Source organism: Myxocyprinus asiaticus, chromosome 9 (assembly GCF_019703515.2).
Source record: "Myxocyprinus asiaticus isolate MX2 ecotype Aquarium Trade chromosome 9, UBuf_Myxa_2, whole genome shotgun sequence".
Classification (NCBI taxonomy): Eukaryota; Metazoa; Chordata; class Actinopteri; order Cypriniformes; family Catostomidae; genus Myxocyprinus; species Myxocyprinus asiaticus.
In genome coordinates, this window is record NC_059352.1 from 31,976,560 (window position 1) to 32,001,853 (window position 25,294).

Here is a 25,294-nt window from a genome sequence, read left to right on the forward strand (position 1 = left end):
GATGAGTTCCTTTGGGTAGGCAGTGGATTTTGGGTTGCTTCTCCTACACATTCCACAACTTCATAATTTTAGGCAGGTTCATGTTATTACCTCATAGATGCAGAGCTGTTTCTGAGGAACACAGAACATGTCATCTCTCATTGTCTGCATTGTTAGTGTGATAGAGAAATAACGCAGTCTCCACGCAAACACTGTGTCTCCTGCCTAGAAGACAAAACTGCAGGTGTTCATGCAGCAGAGTGAATTATACTGACTCAGATTTGTAAAAAAAAAAAAAAAAATTGTTCATCATTAAAAAAACAAAACTTATAACCGCATTTTATATTTAGCCTTTTTGCCACCTTTATTGATAATGATAGTAAAGGAGAGGAAATGATGGGGAGAGGAATGGGGTTATGGGACCTGAAAAATGGACAGAGTCTGGCTAGCATTGCCTGCATGAGCACCACAACATAACATGTCGGAACACGTGTTAACCACTAAACAACGGCTCAACATAACCACCTTTATATTACTTTATATTCCATTTGATTCTGGCTCATCTTTACAAGTTCACACACACTTAGCTGTGCATTTTAGAGCTAAAAGGATTGCTGTTTCATACAGTGAGGTCCAAAAAGTCTGAGACAACATTAAAAATCTTGGATTTACTTAATTTAAAACTAGAAATAAACAGAACAATTTAAAACAAAGAAATTATGTAAAGTGAGTGCCAGTAATAAAATGTAAGCAAATTTGTGACATTAACCATGTTAACTCACATTTACAAGATGCTCTTAGAAAATGCTCAGATCATGCTGGGAGAATATGGAACAACAGGTTTTGCACAAAGAGTCCATGCCAGCATGAGTGCAACTTTTCAATCAAATTGTTTTGCTGATATAATATAATTTGCGATGAAAATATTGTGAAATAGAAACATTTTCACTAGCGGTCTCAGACTTTTGGAGCACACTGTATATCATAGTGTTGTGTAATTTATTGCCTGTTTTTGCATGAGCCCCAGGGGAAGACACAGTTGACTTCGCTGTTGATGGCATTAACACCTCTCTTAAATCATAGCACTGCAGCACTGTTCAGACTCACTCTTGTTGATACCTGTTTCCTCAGTCAGCGCCAGCCGCCGTTGTTTATAGTAGGCACAGAAGAGGATTGTCTGCTCGCCTATTGATGTCTGGCCCTCAGGGCGAAGAAACAGATAAATTAATTAATTGATCCTTTTATTCTGTAGTGAAAGCTTGTGTCAGCCTCTCTTAGCTGTGGTGTGGCAAAACAGAAGACTAAATGAGAGATGTTAAGAAGATTCAGTGAGACAGATGATTGTGAGCAATTGAGCAATTTTTCTTTTTGGCATACATAGTGAGTAGTATTAGTGAATTTTCCTCTATACACATGGGGGCAGAATAATTTAGATAATCATTGCTTATTTTATTCTGAATTTACTGGCAGTTGTACTGAAAGTAATTCTAGTTTACTTATTTAGGTTGTACATCATTTATATTTCATATCTATCCCTCACACTCATTATAGACCTGTCACATTGCAGAACAAAATAAGTGACAGTTTCTACCAGGTAACATGTATGCACAAGAACAGAGTTTCTTAGCTCCATCACCAGTGTCTGCCAGAGTAAACATCAGCCGGATATTTTCCATTTAGTCTGCCAGGAGAATGTACTGCTGAGATTACAGCCAGGGATGAGACAGCTGAATAGATTTAGAGTGAAGAGCTCATCACAAACATCTGTACCACTATGTCCAAAACTAAATGCTTGTAGTCCCAAAGATTTTGCTAAGAGAATGGTTTACGGAAAAATAATCTTTAAAGGGACAGTGAACTAAAAAATTTAAGTTCTGCCGTCATTTACTCTTTTGTGGGAAAGCAGAGGAGAACTTTGGCAGAATCTACAATGCTCTCTTTCTTACAGTGTAAACTCGACGGGGATCAGGGGCTGTCAAGCCTCAAAAAGGACAAAAAGCCCCATAAAAGCCCCAATAGAAATAGTTCATATGACTTCTGAATCCATATGTAGCTTTATGTAAGGAATAGACTGAATTGTAAGTCAACACAGTCATTTTTTGCTTGGCAGCCATGACTACCATTCACTTTAATTGTATACAGAAGAGCAGCTTGGACATTCTGCTGTAAATATCTCCTTTTGTGTTCCACAGAAGAAAACAAGTCAAATGGGTTTTTGAAAGATATGAGGCTGACTAAATGATGACAGATATGTAGTTTTTGGGTGAACTGTTCCTTTAAATTCACAGTGAGGTGCCTTGACGAGCACAGTTCTATTTGGTGTTTTGATGTATTTCCTACTCAAACAGGAAGTAGGGGTGGGACATATCAAATAGCTCATCTCTTTTAAAAAAAATAGACAATAGGCTTTAGTTTACAGCCACGCACACACATACCCCTTTCCACCGTGCTGCTCATGCAAGAGTCAGTTATTAGAGAAACACAGGTCTCAATAGAGGTCCGCTTTTCCACTAATTTGAGAACTGAACGATGATGTAACTGACAACCGTGGCAGGGTGAGCATGAGACAGACACAGTGGGTGTTTAAAAAATATGAATAAACTCCAGCCACTTTCTCCGCATTTGACTAACATTTCATTCTGGAGTGAACACCACTGGAAACATTCAGGTGTGAAATACCTCAAACACAACCACAAATTAACTGTTATTCCTCCTTCAACATGTAAAAATTCAAGCCAGCCGGCCCGTTACCAAGGAAGTATGGGGTATAGAACTGGGTTTTTGGAAGTAAACAGCCGAAAATACACCTCATCACCATCCCTGTGTTTGAAGCTTCAGTGTCAGGTTTGTGTACATAACACAAACTGCTTTTTTGCATACATCAGCAGAGAAGAGCCAGTCATATCAACAGAAAAGCAAGTTATTGCATTTTGATACAAACTTATGAGGTCACATTTTTTTTTATATAAAAAACAAATGTGCATGGATGAATTGTTCACAGTAAGACCAGTAACATGCATTAAGAAAATAAATAGTGTCAGGATGTTAGAGGCATGAGAGAACACAATAGAAATTGTATGAAAAGTATATTTTTGTCTTTTTATTATTATATTTGTTTTTATTAGTCATTTTTGTCATTATCCATAAACATACAATTACAGCCTTATTGGTATACAAGGGAAAATAAACAACAAACATACGAACAAAATGAAAAGAGATCATACAAGACCAAAAATAATACCATGTACAAGAAGAGTGAAATATCAGGAGAGATTTTTAACGTAGTCCTAAAGAGGAGCCCAAATCTGCCAAAACCCATCAGACTTTTGATGTACAGGTGCATCTCAATAAATTAGAATGTCGTGGAAAAGTTCATTTATTTCAGTAATTCAACTCAAATTGTGAAACTCGTGTATTAAATAAATTCAATGCACACAGACTGAAGTAGTTTAAGTCTTTGGTTCTTTTAATTGTGATGATTTTGGCTCACATTTAACAAAAACCCACCAATTCACTATCTCAACAAATTAGAATATGGTGACATGCCAATCAGCTAATCAACTCAAAACACCTGCAAAGGTTTCCTGAGCCTTCAAAATGGTCTCTCAGTTTGGTTCAATAGGCTACACAATCATGGGGAAGACTGCTGATCTGACAGTTGTCCAGAAGACAATCACTGACACCCTTCACAAGGAGGGTAAGCCACAAACATTCATTGCCAAAGAAGCTGGCTGTTCACAGAGTGCTGTATCCAAGCATGTTAACAGAAAGTTGAGTGGAAGGAAAAAGTGTGGAAGAAAAAGATGCACAACCAACCGAGAGAACTGCAACCTTATGATTGTCCAGCAAAATCGATTCAAGAATTTGGGTGAACTTCACAAGGAATGGACTGAGGCTGGGGTCAAGGCATCAAGAGCCACCACACACAGACGTGTCAAGGAATTTGGCTACAGTTGTCGTATTCCTCTTGTTAAGCCACTCCTGAACCACAGACAACTTCAGAGGCATCTTACCTGTGCAAAGGAGAAGAAGAACTGGACTGTTGCCCAGTGTTCCAAAGTCCTCTTTTCAGATGAGAGCAAGTTTTGTATTTCATTTGGAAACCAAGGTCCTAGAGTCTGGAGGAAGGGTGGAGAAGCTCATAGCCCAAGTTGCTTGAAGTCCAGTGTTAAGTTTCCACAGTCTGTGATGATTTGGGGTGCAGTGTCATCTGCTGGTGTTGGTCCATTGTGTTTTTTGAAAACCAGAGTCACTGCACCCGTTTACCAAGAAATGTTGGAGCACTTCATGCTTCCTTCTGCTGACCAGCTTTTTAAAGATGCTGATTTCATTTTCCAGCAGGATTTGGCACCTGCCCACACTGCCAAAAGCACCAAAAGTTGGTTAAATGACCATGGTGTTGGTGTGCTTGACTGGCCAGCAAACTCACCAGACCGGAACCCCATAGAGAATCTATGGAGTATTGTCAAGAGGAAAATGAGAAACAAGAGACCAAAAAATGCAGATGAGCTGAAGGCCACTGTCAAAGAAACCTGGGCTTCCATACCACCTCAGCAGTGCCACAAACTGATCACCTCCATGCCACGTCGAACTGAGGCAGTAATTAAAGCAAAAGGAGCCCCTACCATGTATTGAGTATGTATACAGTAAATGAACATACTTTCCAGAAGGCCAACAATTCACTAAAAATGTTTTTTTTATTGGTCTTATGATGTATTCTAATTTTTTGAGATAGTGAATTGGTGGGTTTTTGTTAAATGTGAGCCAAAATCATCACAATTAAAAGAACCAAAGACTTAAACTACTTCAGTCTGTGTGCATAGAATTTATTTAATACACGAGATTCACAATTTGAGTTGAATTACTGAAATAAATGAACTTTTCCACGACATTCTAATTTATTGAGATGCACCTGTATATCATAAGTAAGTTTTTCAAGTGGAAGTAATGTGGATGCCTGGGATATCCACATTTTGAAAGAAGGTACCATAGGGGATGACCACAATAACAATACAAATTTCTTTGCCAGATACACCAGTATTAGAAAAAGATGTTTTGCGTGGCAATCAAACACTGTCTCCACCCCCATGTTCAATAGAAACAATTCCAGGGTCATATCAAATTGCAACTTGAGGAGTTCTTCTATAGTGTAATGTACTTTTATCCAGAACGGCACAATTTTATCACAGTACCAAAAACAGTGGAGAAGGGTACCCTTATATTTTTTACATTTGAAGTACAAACCAGAAGAATTTCTATACATCTTCTTTAAGTGCAGTGGCGTGAGATATATTCTGTTAATTAATTTATAATTGAGTTCATGAACCCAAGCGAGGTACATTTAGGATACATATTCTTGCATGCAGCAGACCAGTCGGCATTGTAAATGCCATGACCTAGATCCTTTTCCCAAACACTCTTCAAACTCTCTAGAGAAGATGCACATGTATCAGACAGGACATCATATTTTTGTCTTTTAAAAGTTCCTCTTTTAGTTCCTACATGGATGACACAGACTGGAAAGAGAGATTCCCTCATCTTTCCTTATGAGGAGAAATGCAGGTCTGCTGCTGCTCTGGATTCATGGCCCTCGTTCTGGCGGCAGTTTTGAAGCCAGTTAAAGTGTCAGTACACTGTTAACTCAGATCATAAACAGAGCTGTAAATAGTGGAGAAACACTGATACACATTCTGTGAGCACTGCTCGCCACGAATGTTTCTCTCAACGTTCATTCGTCTTGATGAACACTGTTGCCCTGGTAAAGTTTCTGATTTGATGATGTCAGCTTAGGGTGTGAGGAGGGCAAGTGTTTGGGCTGGAATTTCAGCCAAGCCAAACATACAGTATAAAGGAAATGAGCACAGAGAGGCCGAGAGAAAAACAGAGATAGAGAGAGAAGGGATTGTTCAATTGTGATACAGTTCTAGTGTGAAGAGATGAAGTATACAGTGGAACAGTTAATTTCCAACCACTCTACAGTAACACTTAATCTATACATGGGCCATTCTTCAATTAGTGGAAGTTTTCTTTCCCCTAGGATGTTTTTAAAGAAATTGTCTTTGAATGCTTTTGAAAAAAAAAAAAAAAGAAAAAGAAAAAGAAAAAAAGAAAACTAAAATCATTCAAATTTAAGATTAAGGAGAGATTATTTTCTAAATTATTATTAATATCATGGAAATGAGAAAAAACGGGAGCACAGCTCTGCCAGGGCAGCAGAGTGAGAGATTTTTACATCATGAACTGAGAGTAGCTTTATTAGGTTTCATTACAGGCCGCTATGGGTGGGCTGGGAGATGTTTTTAAAGGTGGGCAAGGTGTGGGAGTGGGGGGGGGGGGGGGGGGGGGTTGTAGCCTTGGTATACCTCTATGACTCAAATAAATGTAACATATTATAACTGCAGTCTTAATGCAAATTACAAAGACAAATTAGAGCCAAGACAAATACAAGAATGGAGTGGAGTTTTTGTGTTTGGCTCATATGCTGAGTTTCAGAGAAAACAGTGTGAAAACAGTAACAACAAAATCCTAATCAAAATACTTCAAGTTGTTTAATACTTCCTTCAGAATTATTTTTTCTGTTTAATTGTTGGTGTAGTTACTGAGTCTGGCTTTTGTAGGCTTGTATAGGGTGGTATATTTGCTTGTGAAACTATATATGCCATTTAGGTAACCATGGTAAATATCCTTAAAGCAAAGATGGATGGTTCATTTCTTAAACAACCATGTCGGAAGATGCATCCCATAGGCATGGAAAAGCTGTTACTGTGTTTCTCAAGGGGCAAATTATTGGCCTGCATCAAGCAAAGAAAACAATTAAGGAGATTGCTGAAATCACTGGAATTGAGTTAAGAACTGTCCAACGCATTATTAAAACCTGGAAGGATAGCAGTGATCCGTCAGCTTCCAGAAGAAATGTGATCGGAAAAAAATCTTGAATGATCGTGATCGGAGCTCACTAAAACATTTAGTAAAGTCACATCATAAAAAATCGACATTAGAACTCACGGCTATGTTTCAACACGCACAATGTGACAAGAACTTACATGATTAGGACTAAACAGCTGTGCAGACACAAGAAAGCCACTTGTTAGTGAGGCTAATCAGAAAAAATTACATACATTTACTAAGGAGCATAAAGATTGGAATGTGGAGCAATGGAAAAAGGTCATGTGGTCTGATGAGTCCAGATTTGCCCTATTCCAAAGCGATGGGCACGTCAGGGTAAGAAGGGAAGTGCATAAAGCAATGCACCCATCATGCATAGTGCCCACTGTACAAGCCTCTGGAGGCAGTGTTATGATCTGGGATTACTTCAGTTGGTCAGGTCTAGGCTCGGCAACATTATGCAGCAATAAAATGAAATCAGCTGACTACATGAATGTACTGAATGACCAGGTTATCCCATCAATGGATTTTTTCTTCCCTGACGGCACAGGCATATTCTAGGATGACAATGCCAAGATTCATCAGGCTCAAATTGTGAAAGAGTGGTTCAGGGAGCAAAAGGAATCATTTTCACACCTGAATTGGCCACCACAGAGTCCTGATCTTAACCCCATTGAAAGTCTTTGGGATGTGCTTGAGAAGACTTTACGGAGTGGTTCGACTCTCCTGTCACAAATATAAGATCTCTGCCAAAAATTAATGTAACTCTGGATGAAAATAAATGTTGTGAAGTTGCATAAGGTTGTCGAAACAATGCCATGACGAATGCGTGCCGTAATCAAAGCTAAGGAAAGCGGTCCAACAAATATTAGAGTATGCAACTATTTTTTGGGCCAGGCAGTGTAGATAGATAGATAAATAATAAACAACAAAATGTGAAAGCACTGTAAATGACAAATGTATATAAAAGAGATGTAAGGCACAATGTACAGTAGTGGTTTTAACCACCACGCAAACCACGCAATTGCGTGGGGCCCCAGACATCATGGGCCCACCGGCCCAAGTAGGAAAGCTCTGAAAAAAACGCTTGAGGGGTGACATGTTGTTCAGGGTACACACGCGAATACACTGTTGTCTTCGGGTCAGTAGGACTTTGGTTCGGTTTTGTGATTTATGAAAAAAATATACAGGCCTTCCGAACTTGTTTCACCCACACGCGCTCACTCACACAGATACGCGCAAACGGATGAGGGGCCGTTCACACTGAACGTGTTTTTGCATGCGTCTACTCTGTTTTTCCATTTTTTTTCCATTCGTGCTGGACGAACATCCTTGACTGCTGCACCATGTTTCTTCAGTGTCTCACGCAGGACCTGCACAATTTTAGACAAGACACCTGCATTCTGTTTCATTCGTTGTGCTGCATCTAGATTGTTCTTAGCGCAGGTGTCACAAAGATTTAATGTTCTGAACAAGTTCAGGCTGTAAAGAGGTGACTTAAAATTTTTAACATTATTCCAGATTTTTCTGCACCAAGCAAAGTTTCAGCGCTTGATAAACGGCAATGTTTATTTCCCTTCTGCTCTAGTGTGTTGAGGGGCCGCCATGCCTTGTATGTTTACTGTTACTGTTACGAATGTTGCCCACAATGCTTGCATAAAATACAGCCTCTTGCAACATGGTGAACAATACACTGCAGCCTCAGAAAATAATCTCCAGATAAAAGTAAATAAGACAGAACTATATTACTATTGTATACAACAAATCCTCGAAGTAATAATAATAATACTGTATCATATTATAATGACAATCTGGACAACAATAAATAATTGCTGGGTTATAATATTAATATATACCGTAACAACTAAATTTCAAAATGTTACTGGGTGAAGTAGTACACCCTGTAGTGTTTTGCGCACCCTGTTACACACACACACACACACACACAGACAGAGACAGAGAGAGAGAGAGAGAGAGAGAGAGAGAGACAGAGACAGACAGACAGACAGACAGACAGACAGAGTATATACACACTGTCATACAACCACCCATGTATGGACCCAATGTTTAACTTTACTGAAAGACAACCAAACCCAAACAAAGGCTGATGTGAGCACATCTAATATTTTCTCATTAAGTCTTACAGAACTCAGGGCACACACAGATTAATACATAACTAGCCATGGATGGGACCTCTTCCATGTTTGGTTTAAAGCCCAGTAAGGATAGCCCCCATCGGCCATTCTCTGATGGACTGGTGTTAGGTGTTGTTATTGAGTCTAGTTTGGGATGGTGATACCGACCCAGGGCAAAAGAAATATCTCACGCTCTGCAGTTCATGACATATGACTGGTGCTTTTTGACACTGAGGGTCAGGCCTCACACCTGAGATGGTGTTGGAACTTGGAGCAGACAGACATTACATGCCTGAGATGTTTCTCTTCTGAAGGGTGTATGAGCTGTGAGTGGATTCTTTCTCTGCATGTGTAGCTCTCAGTCACGGAATGTGGCTACAACGGCTGACAGGAAGAATTTAAAATTGAGATTTAAAATAATTTTGTCCATTTTTTAGAAATTTGTTTCAAAATGGGGCCCTGGGTTGGTTGCTTGCTTGAGGCCTCAGAAATTGTAAACCCACCCCTGACGATGTAAGACAGCATCTCTCTCTTTAACAACACCAAACTTACGACAGGGAAAACAGAACCATGTGCCCTGCAAAACACTACATTCCAGCCATGGTTGCAAACTATATTTCAGCTTTAACTGATTGGAATATGGCAACAAATGCATGTTTGGGGTAGCTAGAAAATATTAGCTGGGATGGTGCATTAGAAATCAGGTCCAGTATTTCACTGACACCCGCAGCATTATATTTTTTTTTTAAGTGAAAAACATCATTACCATAACACACAATATCAAAAATCCAAAGCATCACACATTATACCAAAATCCACTTGGCCATGATGAGATCTTTATTCCAGGACATATGATAAATGTTGTAAACATAACAAGATAGTTTTAAGAAGTTTAATTTTTCAGGATTTCAAGTAGTCAGAAGTATCCCTAAATGAAGAATTATCCACACATATTAGTATGCGTACAGATAGTATAGGATGCATTGTGACATTTTGTCTTGTCCTATCTTACCAACACATAAACTGTTCATGTCTGGTAGGATTTAGTGAAAATAAAGGAGCAACACGAAGCTGGCAGCATACAGTGTGCCCACAGACTTCTTTTTCTCAATCCAGAAATGACATAAATGAAAAACAGATCCATTTCTCTCTCCCTCTTTTTGCTGGTGTATCACCTGAGGTGCGACCACTGGCACTTGAGGCTTGATGGGTCCAGTAGTTCTGTTGACAGGACCACCAGAGGTGAGCATGAGCGTATCGTCCCCGAGGCAACCGTACCCGCGGCAACCGGCTCTCTGTGATTAATGGCTGTATGAAATTACGCGTGTTTAGCCATACACTCTGTCCCGGACCCCTAGCCAGACCCTCTCACACTCCCCGACCTCATTCCTGCCCAGCCTCAGAAGAAAGTTATGAAGTACATTCTGAAAGATGTAGTACTGTAAATATACTGCAGGATTTAAGGAGAACACTAGCCAATTACAGGTTTTATAAGGTGCTCTGGCAAATATTGAGATAGCACAAAAAAGACTGGAAGACTTTGGGTCTATGGAAGTTTGATAAATGTGATACCTCTATTTGCATTTGTACTAAATCAAGAAGCCAAAAGCCAGCTGAATCTCTTTTGAAAGATGGTGATTCTTGGTTTGAGGTAAACAGAGTTCTTCTCGCCTCATTTAAAATAAATTGGTCCTTATTTACCTAAATTTGAGGTACTTGAACATGACTATGTTTTGATTTGTAACTGTTTGTGGTTTGGAACTTCGGAGGCTTGTTCAAGACACAACTGTATGCAGAGCCAAAATTTTAGGGTGTTGACTTGGATTAATACTCTGTAATACAACTGTGAATGTATGTACTGGCATCAGAATGTTAAAACAAGGCTGATTAGTTAGTTTAGATAAGATTAAAGAAAATCTCAGCAAACAGAAAGAGTCTGGTGTTTTGGCCACAGTAGTAAATCCTAATAAAGATATTGGGAAGTACACATGACAGCATCTAATTAGGATTTCAGTAACACACACACAAATACACTAAATGTTTCTCATGATCTTAAAAACCTTTTGATCTGAAGGCGTATTTTTTTAAATTTTTTTTATTCCCCTTTTCTCCCCAATTTGGAATGCCCAATTCCCACTACTTAGTAGGTCCTCGTGGTGGCACGGTTTCTCACCTCAATCCGGGTGGCAGAGGATAAGTCTCAGTTGCCTCTGCTTCTGAGACAGTCAGTCTGCGCATGTTATCACGTGGCTCGTTGTGCATGACACCATGGAGACTCCCGGCATGTGGAGGCTCATGCTACACTCCACTATCCACACACAACTTACCATGTGCCCCATTGAGAGCGAGAACCACTAATCGCGACCACAAGGAAGTTACCCCATATGACTCCACCATCCCTAGCAACCGGGCCAATTTGGTTGCTTAGGAGACCTGGCTGGAGTCACTCAGCACACTCTGGATTCAAACTCCAGGGGTGGTAGTCAGCATCAATGCTCACTGAGCTACCCAGGCCCCTCTAAAGGCGTATTCTTAAATGTTTCAAATTTGCTTTGTAGACAAAAATATAATTGTGCCAACATATTATTTGATTTCATTTCAAAACTAACGAAATATAGAGAGAAGGTGCACACTCTGACACACTGGTGTCAGGAGCACAACCTCTCCCTCAACATCAGTAAGACCAACAAGCTTGTGGTGGACTTCAGGAGAAATGACAGAGAACACAGCCCCATCACCATCAATGGAGCACCGTTGGAGATGGTCAGCAGCTTCAAGTTCCTCGGTGTCCACATCACTGAGGAACTCACATTGTCCATCCACACAGAGGTCGTTGTGAAGAAGGCTCACCAGTGCCTCTTCCTTAGACGGCTGAGGAAGTTTCACTGCATCACTGCCTGGTACGGCAACAGCACCGCCCTCAACTGCAAAGCCAAGCAAAGGGTGGTGTGAACAGCCTTTATCGATACATAAGAGACATACAGACACATTATCGGAGGTGAGCTTCCCTCCCTCCAGGACATCTATACCAGGCGGTGTGTGAAAAAAGCTCGGAGGATCATCAGAGACTCCAGCCACCCGAGCCATGGGCTGCTCTCACTGCTACCATCAGGCAGGCGGTACTGCAGCATCAGGACCCGCAAAAGCCGACTTCATGACAACTTCTTCCCCCGAGCAGTCAGACTTTTGAACTCTTGATCTCTCATGATCAACATCTATCAGCACTGCACTTTATTAATCTCACACTGGACTGTCATAAATTATATTTCTCTTAACAACACACTGGCAACTGAATATCAGCCGACAGCCTGAATGTCAATACAACACTATACAACCTTACTGCATATTTATATATATTATTTTTATTGTATACTGTGTATTCTATATTGTGTGTATGTGTATTCTATATTGTGTGTATTGTATACTGTACATTGTATATTATTATTTGTATATTGTGTTGTGTGAAATTATGTGTATATTAGATGTGTAAATTGTGTTGTGTAAATCTGATGTTTATTGTTAACTGGTATATGTCTGTAACCGGGTAAAAAGGGGAAGGAGGAGGCGAGAACGGGATGAAGCATCAAAGTAATATTTAATAAACAAAAACACACAAACATTAAAACATACAGGGCAGAGCTGCAGGCAGTCGGTAAGGAGCCCCTCCTCCCCACGCAGTCGGCGGTCGTTCCTCCGCTTTCGGGCGGCCGGGCTCCTCCATCCCCCATCACAGCTGCTCCTTTTGGGTGGATGGTAGTGGCGAGGAATCTACTACAGCGCATCCCTCCTCATTCCCGGGTTTCGGCACCAATGTAACAGGGTAAAAGGGAAAGGAGGAAGCGAGAAACAGATGAAGCATCAAAGTAATATTTAATTAAACAAAAACACACAAACATAAATACATACAGGACAGCTGCCTGTAGCTCTCTCTCTCCCAAACTGATGCCTCCGGCAGCCTTTATCCCTCTCATCGGCTTGATTAGCCTGATTAGTGGCTGGGCGTGCATCATCACGGTCCGGCCCCGCCCTTATCCTTGCCACAATGTCTCATCACTGTCATGACTGCTATGTTGCTTGGAACTGCACCCAAGACTTTCACCCACTGTTGCACTTGTGTATATGGTTGAGTGACAATAAAGTGATTTGATTTGATTTAAAAAAAAAAAAAAATTTTTTTTGAAATAGATGACTTTGATCGAATAATAAAGAAAAGCAGCCAATAAGTGCCAGGCATAGATGGGAACTCCTTCAGTACTGTTTAAAAAGCATCCCAGGGTGACTCCTCAAGAAGTTGGTTGAGAAAATGCCAAGAGTACATTTCTGCAAATTCTAGGCAAAAGGTGGCTACTTTGAAGATGCTAAAATATTACATAGTTTTGATTTATTTTGGATTTTTATAGTCACAACATAATTCCCAGTTCCATTTCTGTTATTACATAGTTTAGATGACTTTACTGTTATTCTAAAATGTGAAGAAAAAATAAATAAATAAAGAATAAGTAAGTGACCCTAAACTATTGACCGGTAGTGTGTGTGTATATATATATATATATATATATATATATATATATATATATATATATATATATATATAATTACAAAAGTGTGAGAGCATGCCAGACGTTGTCCACTTCATGTGAGGAAATGTCCAAGGCTTTACTGATTTCTTTGAATTTTTCTGATGTCTGACAAAATTTATGCTTGACTTGTGTGGTGTAGGTTGAATTTTTAGGGATATTAATGAGACTAATTCATCCCACTTGAACCCACTTAATCCAGGATTCCCAGAGAAAATACTGAGCTGTGGTCAGAAAGCGCATCTGCCCCCTGACCTCATTATCACCAGGCTGTGAGAAAGTAAGGGGGAAAATCCAGGGATGTTGTAATGAGTTAGCCATATACAGTACATGCACAGATGTAGGGGTGGTAGTGTGGTGGTTAAGGATCTGGTCTGGAAGCATACAGATCACAGATTAAAACCCTAAGAGGAGTGATGCATGAACTGAAGAGTTAAGAAAAGCCACTTTTGCCACTGTGCCCTTCAACAATACATTTAACCTAGAATGCTCAAGGGAACTATTTGTGTAATACAAATTCTTTAAGTTGCGTGGGGTGAATGTGTAGAGATAACCTCTCAGTGGTGTAAAAACAAATATTATACAACAATACATTCTGGTCCTCTAATCTGATTGGACAAGCAGCGTTTCAGAAGTGCTGATAGTATAACAGCACTGGGATGCTCCACTGTTTGTATCACTCCAATTGATACAGTGTACATCAGTCTGTGCATTGCTCAGCAGCATACAGTGGTTGTTTTTGCTTTGACTTCGTTTGGAACTATTTTTATAAGTGGAGCTAAAATATTGTGTCTAAAATGTAATTCAGTATTGTGGACTTTTTCAGAAGCTTAATTACAGACCGAGTTGCAGTCGAATTACAGACGTGCTGGTATTTAGTACAGCAGCACTCTTGCTCAAGTGATATTGCTTAAAAAGATTCAAACGGCTTTTCAGTTCATGCTCAAGCACAAAAGCATGACTAGTGAATGAACTAGGATCGAGGTATAACTATTCCTAAATATACATACAATATCTGATGAAATTAAGAAATATGAGAAGGAACTCATTTTTGAGGGGACTCAATTTTGCTCAAGCACAACAACTTTATTTAAGGTATATTATTGCTCTTTATTAAAATTTGGAAAAGCAAACAAACCAAGACCAATATTTTGCTGATATGGAAGTTGAGGTTTAAACCACTTAAAGCTGTTTGTGTTATGACATGATACTCCAAGGTACTATTTCTGTCTGGAAATGAAATTGTGAGGAGGTAATTCTCAACTGCTGATTATTGTTTTCTTTAAAGACCACCATGTATTGCTTGCAGTAAAAAATAGAACAGTGGCTAGACAAGACCAGATCAGTCATGCTTTTCCAACCAGACTATGAGTCTCCTTTTCTTGGACTGACATAGGCAGCTGCCAATCATAGCATATATCTCTGGGCACTCAGATCTTAGGATGAGTTGGTGCTCCTTTCCAGATATTTTCACTGAGGCTCCATATGTTATTCTGTTCGGTGGACAGGGCTTTGGCTCAGGATAAAAGACATGTTTGGATGATCAATCTGATGGCTCTCTTTATTTATTTCCTCATGTGTGTTAGGACTGGAGGGAATCCAGCAGCATCAGAGTGTGCCTTAACTGTAAGCTGAGCAAGACTGCTTCAAACATTCCTCAGAATTTTCATAAGCTAATTTGATATGTATAATGGTTAGGTTTAAACATACCCAAACATGAAACATCCTTATTTTTAACCTGTATATCTGAGGGATGTGGAAATGTCCTTGTAATATTACAAGCACCCCCTAAAAAACAGAATACAATAGGAAAAGCTGAAAATTACATGCCTTTAGTACTATTACTACTATTACTGTTACTACTTTCTATAACAGTTTATACAACAGTTAGTTCCAGTTTTTGAATCTGATTGGACGAAGGGCTTTCCAAGAGTAATGATATCACACATCATCAGCACTGGGACGCTTTACCATTTGTATCTCTCCACTTGTGTTTGTGGCATTACAAACTAAAATGTAAGAGCAGTGCAGTTATGTAAGAGCAGCTAAAAGTGTCAATTTTCATTCATCCCTGTGATATAAACCTTTTTGCACGTGAGTTTCTCCTGTACTGACGGACCCCCCAGCGTGAGTTCTTTAATGCATGCTGTAATAATAAAAAAAAGTCTTACTTTACACTTACACAGCAGATGCACTGAATGACAGATTATATCACTGCAGGTGCACTGAAGTTCAAATTATATATTATCAAACATATAATGTGGGTTTTTAGATGTTTATAATGATTCATTATGATAGATAAGATGCCATATTTTTTACATGCAATGCAACATCTGGTGTGATGGCCACACATTCTTGGTAATAAGGCAAAGAGAGAGGAAAGAAAGGGGAGATAAGCAGTTAAATGATCATATGTGACCTATTCACACACTAGAATTATTTTTAATTTTTTTTCATACTTTCTGTGGACTTTTTTGCTCATTTATTTTTTAACCTGACTTAAAAAAAAAAAACAATAGTTCAATTAAATGTAAATTGTGTCATAATTTACTCACACTCATGAAATTCCAAACCCATATGACTTTCTTTCTTTTGACTAACACAAAAGGAGATATTTTAATGATTTTTGAATACAATGGCTTTAAACTTTTATTTAGTGATTGTTTGAATGTTTGTAACATATAAAAATAAAAATATTGTGATGTTGAAATGACTATTTGAGCAGCTGGTTCATTATGACAACCGCGTCAGTCCCTCCTTTGCTGGTTAACAGCAGCACAAATGCAGATCACACTGGTTTGATCGTACGCACCTGAACCCAGCCTAGTGTAATCACACCAGTTTGATTGTACGTGAGAAAGGGTTAAAGATTTGAGCAAACAGGTAGTGACAAAAGACTGTCTTGTGTGTGCTTTGAGCAAGTTGAGCTGACGTTGACAAACTGTGTCGTAAGTCAGTGTCAAATTCATTGAAGTCATACAGAATTGTCTCTCAATCCACCATCGCTCAGTTTACTGCTACACTATAGCTGAGAAATAGACTAGCAGATTCCGCATTACAGATGAGAGTAGTGACACATGGAGTAATCAAACACACTCAGGGCGCCCACCTGATACAAGTTTTGAGGAGACGTAAAATTTCAACATGGCAGAGGAGAGTAAGCTTTCTGTGTCGTGTCAAAATAAGAATTACACAAGAAACAGGTGTCCTTCGTTATTTCTCTCCGGCAACAAAACACTTGAACTTGAGTAAAACACACATAGGATAATTCCGATAGCACTTTTGGTAGAATCACTCTATGATCGAAGCGGATTACTATGATACTACAGCGGAGGAATAGAGTTAAACTAACAGCTGCACCATTACTGTTCATCACTGCAAGGTAATCACATGCTCAGTCTCTTTCTCTTTCTCTCTCTCTCTCTCTCTCTCTCTCTCTTTCACTGTCTCTCTCTCTTTCACTGTCTCTCTCTCATACACATGTCCTTGTTTCTCCAATACATGCTAAAAACAGCCCTAGCTGTTGTTAATAGTTCTAAAGTGTGGTTTTCGAATTGGTAACTGAGGCTTGGGTGCATATTTCGAACTAGCAACGGCAGATCCTGTGGCGTAAGAATGTAGTTTCACCACACAAGAGGTGTTTTTTTGGGGGGAAAGTCCTTAGTTTTTCCTTACTTATTTATTTACTTGTTTGTTGAACTATTGTATAAAAGCAATATCACACTCGCAATTGTGCTGTATTGTCAATCTATCAGCATGGCTGTGATTACCCATAGCACGAGGCCGCTACGGCTGAATCACAGTGGTGCTGATAAATGATCATACAGCGCTCTTGCTCATGTGATATTGCTGTAATAATAGAGTCCCCAGTATATCACTCCCAGTATATCACTGTTTTTCTTTACCTGACTTTTATATTTAGATTTGAAAATAATAACAATAAATAAGAATAATAAGAATAAAAAACCGGGCCAATTTGGTTGCTTAGGAGACCTGGCTGGAGTCACAAAACTTACTCTTTTAATAATCAGATATGCTCAGAGTGTTATCAATGAAAACCATCATCGCTTTCAGTGCTAAACACTTTCTGACATGTGATTTTTTTGGCAGTAGTGATCCTTAAGCCCCTGAGCCTAAACTAAAAAGAGCCGATAACCCACATTCCATTGATTGAAGGTGTTATTTGAGTTTTAGGGAACTAGTGCTGCTAAGTATATTGGAGGAATTAATTACGAATTAACTACAAGTAGGCTATAAAACAGTAACTCCTGAGGAAATGACCTCTACAGTAGCTGCTGGTTTCTCTGCCAGTTGGTCTCTTTTCCTAATGGTCAAGATCAGCAGAAAAGCTTATCTTCATGTGTATTACCTGGGCCACAGCTGCATTTTGAGAGTGAGATAAGGATCACTACGCCTGACACTTTTTCACAGCTCCATGGCCCTGCCACACTCCCTCCTCCCTGATCTCCCTCTCCCACCGCTCCTCCTGCAGGCCTCACGGTAATCGTTTATTTATCCGAGAAAGTGAGCTCTGTTTCCACAGGATAGCCCTGGCTGAGATACAGTATCTGGTTTCCATAGTGATGGGTGGGAAAAAGAGAAATCGCAGAGCCTCAAAAACAAACAGAGTAAGGACAAAAAAGAAGAGTGGGGTTAGATTGAGAAGTACGGGAACAGCAGCGGTTTTTGCAGTGATCTCTGTGGCCTGGCGTAAACAGTTAGTTGGAAATTGCACCTCAACTTTATTCTTTATGGTCAACTTAACTGGGAACACAAATAGACTAGGGCTGTCAATAGATTAAAAATGTTAATTGAATAAAAATAAATGTATTACATTATTGTGGCAGATGAGTAAATCATTGAATAGACATAACAAAAAGTTACTTTAGAAGTCAATATACTGTATTGTTTTTTTTTTTTATTTCCATATCATTGAACATATGTCTATCACTGGCCTACAGTCTATCTTGAAATACTATTACTGTCTCAGGAGCAATTCAAACAAGATATGTTCTTGCGTTCCATTCTGCATGAATGGGTCTTAGCGCGTTCTATGCTAGCTGCTCTCGGTAAGTGTGGTTTAGTGAGGCACATTGCCTGTAGTAACTGCTGGGGTTCTGCTGAATTTGAATTCGCAAAAACATGTTTTATGTGGTACTTCAAGCTTGAATTGCTCTGATGGTGGTAAAATGCCTTATTACACTATTAACGCATGGGTCAGTCGGCATGATTAAATGTGTTACTTTTTTTTAAATTAATTGTACTAATTTGTACTAATAAATGTTTTTGTAATAAACTGTACTTGCACTTATTAATTCATTTGTACTAAACATGTTAAACTGACAGCCCTAATATAGACATACCACTGGAGTATTGCATCTGAAAAGATTCTTATCATATAAGTATATTCTTCTCATACTTGTTGTATCATTATTGACAGTGTTGGGTGTAATCCAATTACGAAGTAATTAGTTACCGAAATCAAATTATTTTTTGTCAAAAAGTAGTGTAATTACGTTTTAAATTATTGTAATGAGATTACAGTTACTGACTTTCAATTAATTTAATTACTTTTAAGTACATTATAGGGTAATGCTTATGTCTATTAAATTATTTATGTAGAATACGTGAATTATGGCCCCGTTATGAGTCATTGTGTAAGAGAAATGTGAAAGTATGACTTGTGATTAACAATGAACAAGGATGAAATAAAGATATTATTTTGAATTTGTTGAGTGGAAAAGTGTTTTAGAAAGTAACTTAAAAGTAAAGTAATTAGTAATGTGATTACTTTTCCAATGAAGTAATTAGTAAAGTAATCTGATTAAATTTTTAGATAAATAATTAGTAATTTGTAGTGGATTACTATTTTAATGTAACTTACCCAACACTGATTACTGAATTGATGATTCTTATCATATTCGTATTTATGGCATTTAAAATCTTATGTAAGTATAAGCATGATTAATTACAACACAGAAAATTGTGATTTTCCTAAAGCCATTATGTGTTAAACTTTGTAACTGTGCACATCACACACAGTGCGGTGGATTTAAAATGACGTTATCGAAGGGGTCTAGAAGAGCTTACCTGTTGAGATAGCACAGCTTTACCTTGAAATCAACCGTGTCTGGGCTAATGAAGATATTATGGATGAAGGAAACTAACAACAAAATTAAATTGGTCATGTTTTCAGACAGATGAAAAGCATCAACTCAAACAAAATGATTATATAGAATGAAACTCATCATCACCACTGCTTTTATTTTAGGTAGCTTGCATTGCTTAAGGCTACCTTTTTTTCCAGGGGTGTCTGTTCAAGAAACATTAAAATCTCATTAAGCCTTGCAGTGCAGTAATTATCATTTAATGACAGTTACAGTTTCACTGACTGTCCCTTCTGCCGTTATCAGCAAGAGGCCTGTGCATTATCCAGTTCTTCGCCAGACAATAAAACCTGCACCTGCTTCTGTAGTTCATGGTTTGATTTTGCTAATAGCTCCCAGCAGGTGGATGTCTGGACAGAATGTGTCCTGTCCCATGTTTCCAAGTTTGACAACAGTGAAGAATGTTTTTGTCTCTGCTCTTTATAAGTTATTACGAGGACAGGTGACAGTTTGACCAAGTGGTTTTCCTCCATATTTATCGGTGTGCCAGTTGGAACTGGAGCAGTGTAATGGGCATTTGATTGTGGTAATTGTGGTTATGGAACGTGTACAGTAACAATAACTAAATTCAATCATTGTCTGAAGTGATTAACAATAAATGGAACAAACCAGCTGATGAAATATGTTTAAATTTTGGACTTTCACAATTGTTATTTTTGGATAAACTAATTTTCCCGAAAGCTAGTAATTACCATTACCATGGCATCTGCCATGCTTCCAATTTTCCCATTAAAACCAGAGTTAAATACACTTGGAAACTTTAGACAATGATTTTTAATTGGGGTATGACATTGTATTGCAACACTGATAAGGGTTGAAGCATGTTACGGGGCACACTGTTTATCATTTAGTGAACATAAACATAGAAATTTACCCTTATTAGAGCTTAAAAACGTGTGATAAAAATGATTTAATAGCTTTGTGATTTCTTCCCATCTGTCTTGTGGGAGATCTCTTGAAGGAAAGTGTGGCTGTTCATTTCTGCTTATGATCCTGAAGCCCACAGCAGCATCCAAATACAGAGGCCAGTGACCACAGAGGTGCTTTCTTCACACGCAATTAGCCACTCAAGACCCATGCTGAGCTTTTGATGACTTAAACATGGTGAAAAACGCTGATTAAATCACAATGGGCTCTTCAAGAATGCCGCTAAGTGATTCTTGAGTCGTATGGAGAGAATGGCGTCATCTAAAAATGGCGGAGAAGTGAGGACAACTGTTAGAAAAAGAACAATAAACATGTCATAGAAGGATGAATCGGTAACCTGGGCTTTAGATTTACAGTTTTAGGGGCTTCCTGTCTACTCCCCACTCACACTGGGAGAGAAGGTGTGCAGAACATGTGGTAGGGAGGAGGAAAAACACAGCCCGCTGTTTGATGAAGGTTTGGACAGCCGCCCATTCCAGGGTTTAGTAGCAGGTCGGAGGACAATGGAAATGGCTTTAAGACAAGTTAGTCTCTATATATTTATATTCTGGCTGTGCTAGGTTTCTACTGTCCTAGGCAATGCACCGAGACCTCAGTGGGTGTGTTTATGTGTGTATATGGGTGTTCATTTGTCATCTTCGGATGGAAATTTAACCTTAATCTAAAGGGATACACTGAAAAAATTGGGGCAACCTACAAATGTTATCTCAAGGATCCATTTCAACTCCATCCATAAAAATGACATTTGTTTGTGTAACCTAATTAGCCAGGTTGATGTGCTTCATGTTGTAACATCTAAATAACTTGTTTCATTTAATTCAAAAATATTATTTAACATCACTAAATCAACATTTAAAATGTATTAAATATAATGACTTTATTATAAAATATAATGACTATATTATATAAAACTATAATACTATTTTTTAATATATATAAATATATATAATATACGGTATATAATATAATACATAATATGATACTATATTATGCCTGTATTATAAAATTGATTTAAAATAGCTAAGTTAACAATCACATGTTACCACTTTTTACAGTGTAAATTATATATTACCCAGTTAGCACTGATGAAAGAACCCTTCTCTGGTATGTTTAGAAAATATAGATTTTGATATGTGTGGCTACACAGCTTAACAAGGCTGGTTACAGTGCTGCTTACATAGCAATATTTCTATTTTGCCTCCTGGTTTGGGATAATATCTCTCATGAGTCTCCTTCTACTAATTAGCAGCCTGTTAAAACACTCACACAGGTCAATGCACTGAGAGAGCAGAGCCTTGAGAAATGTTTGAAGTGCTCCCCCTCTCACTGGCTGATGGACACTGGGGTCATTTCCAGGCAATCTGTTCTGATCGGCCAACAGCCTTCCCATGGTCTTTCCAGCTCCTCATACCCTTCCTCTCCCCTGTTTCACTGCTGTCCCTCCTTGCCCAACTGATGTCATTTTCATGCTCTATAAATTTTATTGAAAAATCCGCCGCAGTGGTGTTGTGTTCCAATAAAGCAGCATGAACGCTTGTTAACGGTAAGCAAGGACGGTAAATCGTAGAGGTGACACGTGCAATGACATCTGCTCCCCAAGACCTTCCCATTACATTGGTGTGGAGGAACTCTGAAGGGGGGTGTTGGGTTAAAGACCTTACATCTGGTGTGATGGCCACACATTCTTGGTAATAAGGCTAAGAGAGAGTAAAGAAAGGGGAGATAAGCAGTTAAATGATCATACGTGAACTAATCACACACTAGAATTCTTTTTTTTTTTTTTATACTTTTTTGCCCATTTATTTTTTAACTTGACTTAAAAATAGACTTATTAAAAATAGTTCAATTAAATGGAAATTATGTAATAATTTACTCACACTCATGAAATTCCAAACCCATATGACTTTCTCTCTTTTGACTAACACAAAAGGAGATATTTTAATGATTTTTGAATACAATGGCAGTGGATCGTGATTCACTTTCAAGTTAAAAAAGGATGCAAAAGTATCATGTTCTCAGTCTTCTTAAGCCATACAATAGGTTTTGGTGAGAAACAAGCCAAAATGTACTAATTTCTCAGTGAAAATCTTGCCGCCAGTTGCACATTCATGTGCGTTACGAGAGAAGCTCATGCACAGTGACTTGCATGTTCACGCAATAACTTGCATTGTTTAGCGCTAAAAATAAGTTCTCGCATGAATGCACATTTTTACAGTTTATCATTAAAAACTATCACTTTCTGTGTGAAACACTTTCAGGCATGAGATTTCCTGGCAGTAATGATACCTTCGCCTGAACTAAAAAGTGCCAATACCAAACGTGGTAACCCAGAAGGCATTTCCCGAAAGCCATTTGCAGAAAATTCCAAAGTTATTCAAGTTGTAGGGAACTAGTGCTCCTATGCAAATACCACAGCAGGTGGTAAACTGGATGTAGAACTGTGCAGAGTGGTGTTGCTGCCCAAGACAACAGCCGAGTTCGCATAGATGGGCTTTCATTCCACAAGCATCATCTGTCTGACAAACTCTGCGAATCATCTTTAAATCCAGAGGGTGTGGAAACATAACCGATCCAATGCCACCTCCACAGCCTTTGGGCTGAGTCAACACTGTTTTCTGGGCTGGACTTTCCTATCTGGAGTGTTAGAGGTTTGTCTCAAAGTACCACTATGGCATAAGAGCTTGGAAAAAAAAGAGTCTGTGAAAATAAAAGAATGTGATCTGACATATTCATAAGAAAATTCTATTCATAAGAAAAGGAACACTGTCAGAAAAAGTAACAACAGTGACAACAATACAAGATGACTCTAGAGGACTTTCCCTGGCCTGAAGGCAAGAAGTAAAGTTGTAATTTTCAAACATGGTTATTTTCTCATAAACCTGCCACACAGACAACTTTGCAACATTACAGATGACTTCACTGACTAATTTGACAAGATAATATCTTCATAAATAGTTTCCCTTTCTCCTTTTCTAAATGCCAAGTGAGCAACGTATGGTTAATGTACTTTCTCAGATTTCCAGCATTCAGAACCACGTGATATCTCTGACAAGAAGTTAAGCAATCACTTATTTCCACAGAACAAAGCTAAGCCCAAAAATACTTTTCTTTTTGCCAGTGTGCACTGAGCTTTAACATCGGTTGCGATACTTTTGACACACTCCATTTTGGCTCAAAGTGTTAGCAGTTTCTCTGTCAGCAGGTTTTACTCAATGGACTCTCTTGCCATTAATGTTACACAAGAACCATTTCAGAGAGAAGAATGATATATTGTTGTTATTATTGGCAATTAAACAGGCCTGCTGCTAAGCTGATTTTGTTTAATTCCTCAGATCTTGAGGTGACTGGGCCTTTAGTCCTTTGTTCAGGATCGTAGCTTAAGTAGAATTTTATGATGTTTAAAATAATGAACTGAGACAGACCAGGTAAGAAAGTACATTTCCTTTTAACATCTGCCTTAGATGATGGAATTATGTTCAATGTTACACTTCAAATTCATTTGTAAGCATCCAAACTTTATCTAATGGAATATACAGCAAATTTTCCCATCATTTTAAACCTACTTTCTTGACAGATAACGGTTCAGATACAGCAAGTCCATTTGGCACATAGGTCTTTTGAGGGGCGTCACAGGAAAAAAGCTTGGTTGCCAGATGTGGCAACAATGAAATATGGCAGTATTGTGGTGTATAAACTCTGCACTCTGTACTGTCGTAGCCTGAAAGCTGAATCTTTTCTCATCTTTGTGTGTCTGGCTCTGCACAGTCTGGGGAATCTACATAAATCCCAGAGGGCTGTCACTGAACAGGGATGAATAGAGGTGGCCCGCTTCAGTGTGCTTCTGTAATTCTTACGAGCCAAATCACACAAAACAGACATTCTCAAAAGTTCATTCAAAGCAAAGAAACAGCCAGAAATATTCTCATTAAGCTCATCTCTTTCTGTTCTATCTCATTTCTCCTATTCTTTCCTCACAGAATCTTTATCTCTCTTTGTCATTGTCTTCTTTCTTTCTATTTCTCACCTCAATTAGTCAGGAAATAGATGCAGTAACATTCACACCCAACCTTTTGACACACAGTTTATTCTTACATCACAGCGTGTGGTTGGCAATGCTCTTCCGATGCAAGTGGTGGTGCACGGCTGGAACAGCTGATTACCCCTAACGAGGGGGCAAGCTGGTCATTAAATGGGTGCTAATACTCGAAACTGGAGGCCATTAACTCTTCTTTGTTGTGATTATAAAACCCTTAGGAGCCTCTTGACCTGAAACCCTGATTGGTTTCCAAGCATTCAGGGCCATCCTTATCACATAGGCCCTACTCAACATCTTTATAACAAAAGAACAGACAGAAAGAGAGATAAAGATAGAAAGAGAATGTGGTGCTGAAAGAACAGAGTATAAGTCTGATGTTCTGACACTAATAACAAAAAAACGTTGTTATACATGCTTGAAGCGAATTTCATGAAAGGAGCAGCTGACAATGAAATTACAAATAGTTTAGAGTTTAAAGCATCACCAACCTGAATATCAGCTGTATCTTTTCTTCTCACTACATATCACCTCACTTCATCCTTTTGTCGTTTGCATGATTTTGTTGGACGCAAACATAATTGGAAAAAG

General features: G+C 38.7%; 2 protein-coding genes across 2 annotated transcripts in view; one reads left to right on the forward strand and one right to left on the reverse strand.

Annotated features, from left to right (window-relative positions):
• Positions 1–25,294, forward strand: part of LOC127446593 (netrin-1-like) — an 87,946-nt gene that overhangs the window by 9,451 nt on the left and 53,201 nt on the right. The window lies entirely within an intron of this gene.
• Positions 21,854–25,294, reverse strand: part of LOC127446598 (syntaxin-8-like) — a 144,858-nt gene continuing 141,417 nt past the window's right edge. The window contains exon 8 of the mRNA XM_051707645.1: positions 21,854–22,367. Within this exon, the coding sequence (XP_051563605.1) occupies positions 22,135–22,367 (233 nt within the window). The 3' untranslated portion in view covers positions 21,854–22,134. The remainder of the gene's footprint in view (positions 22,368–25,294) is intronic.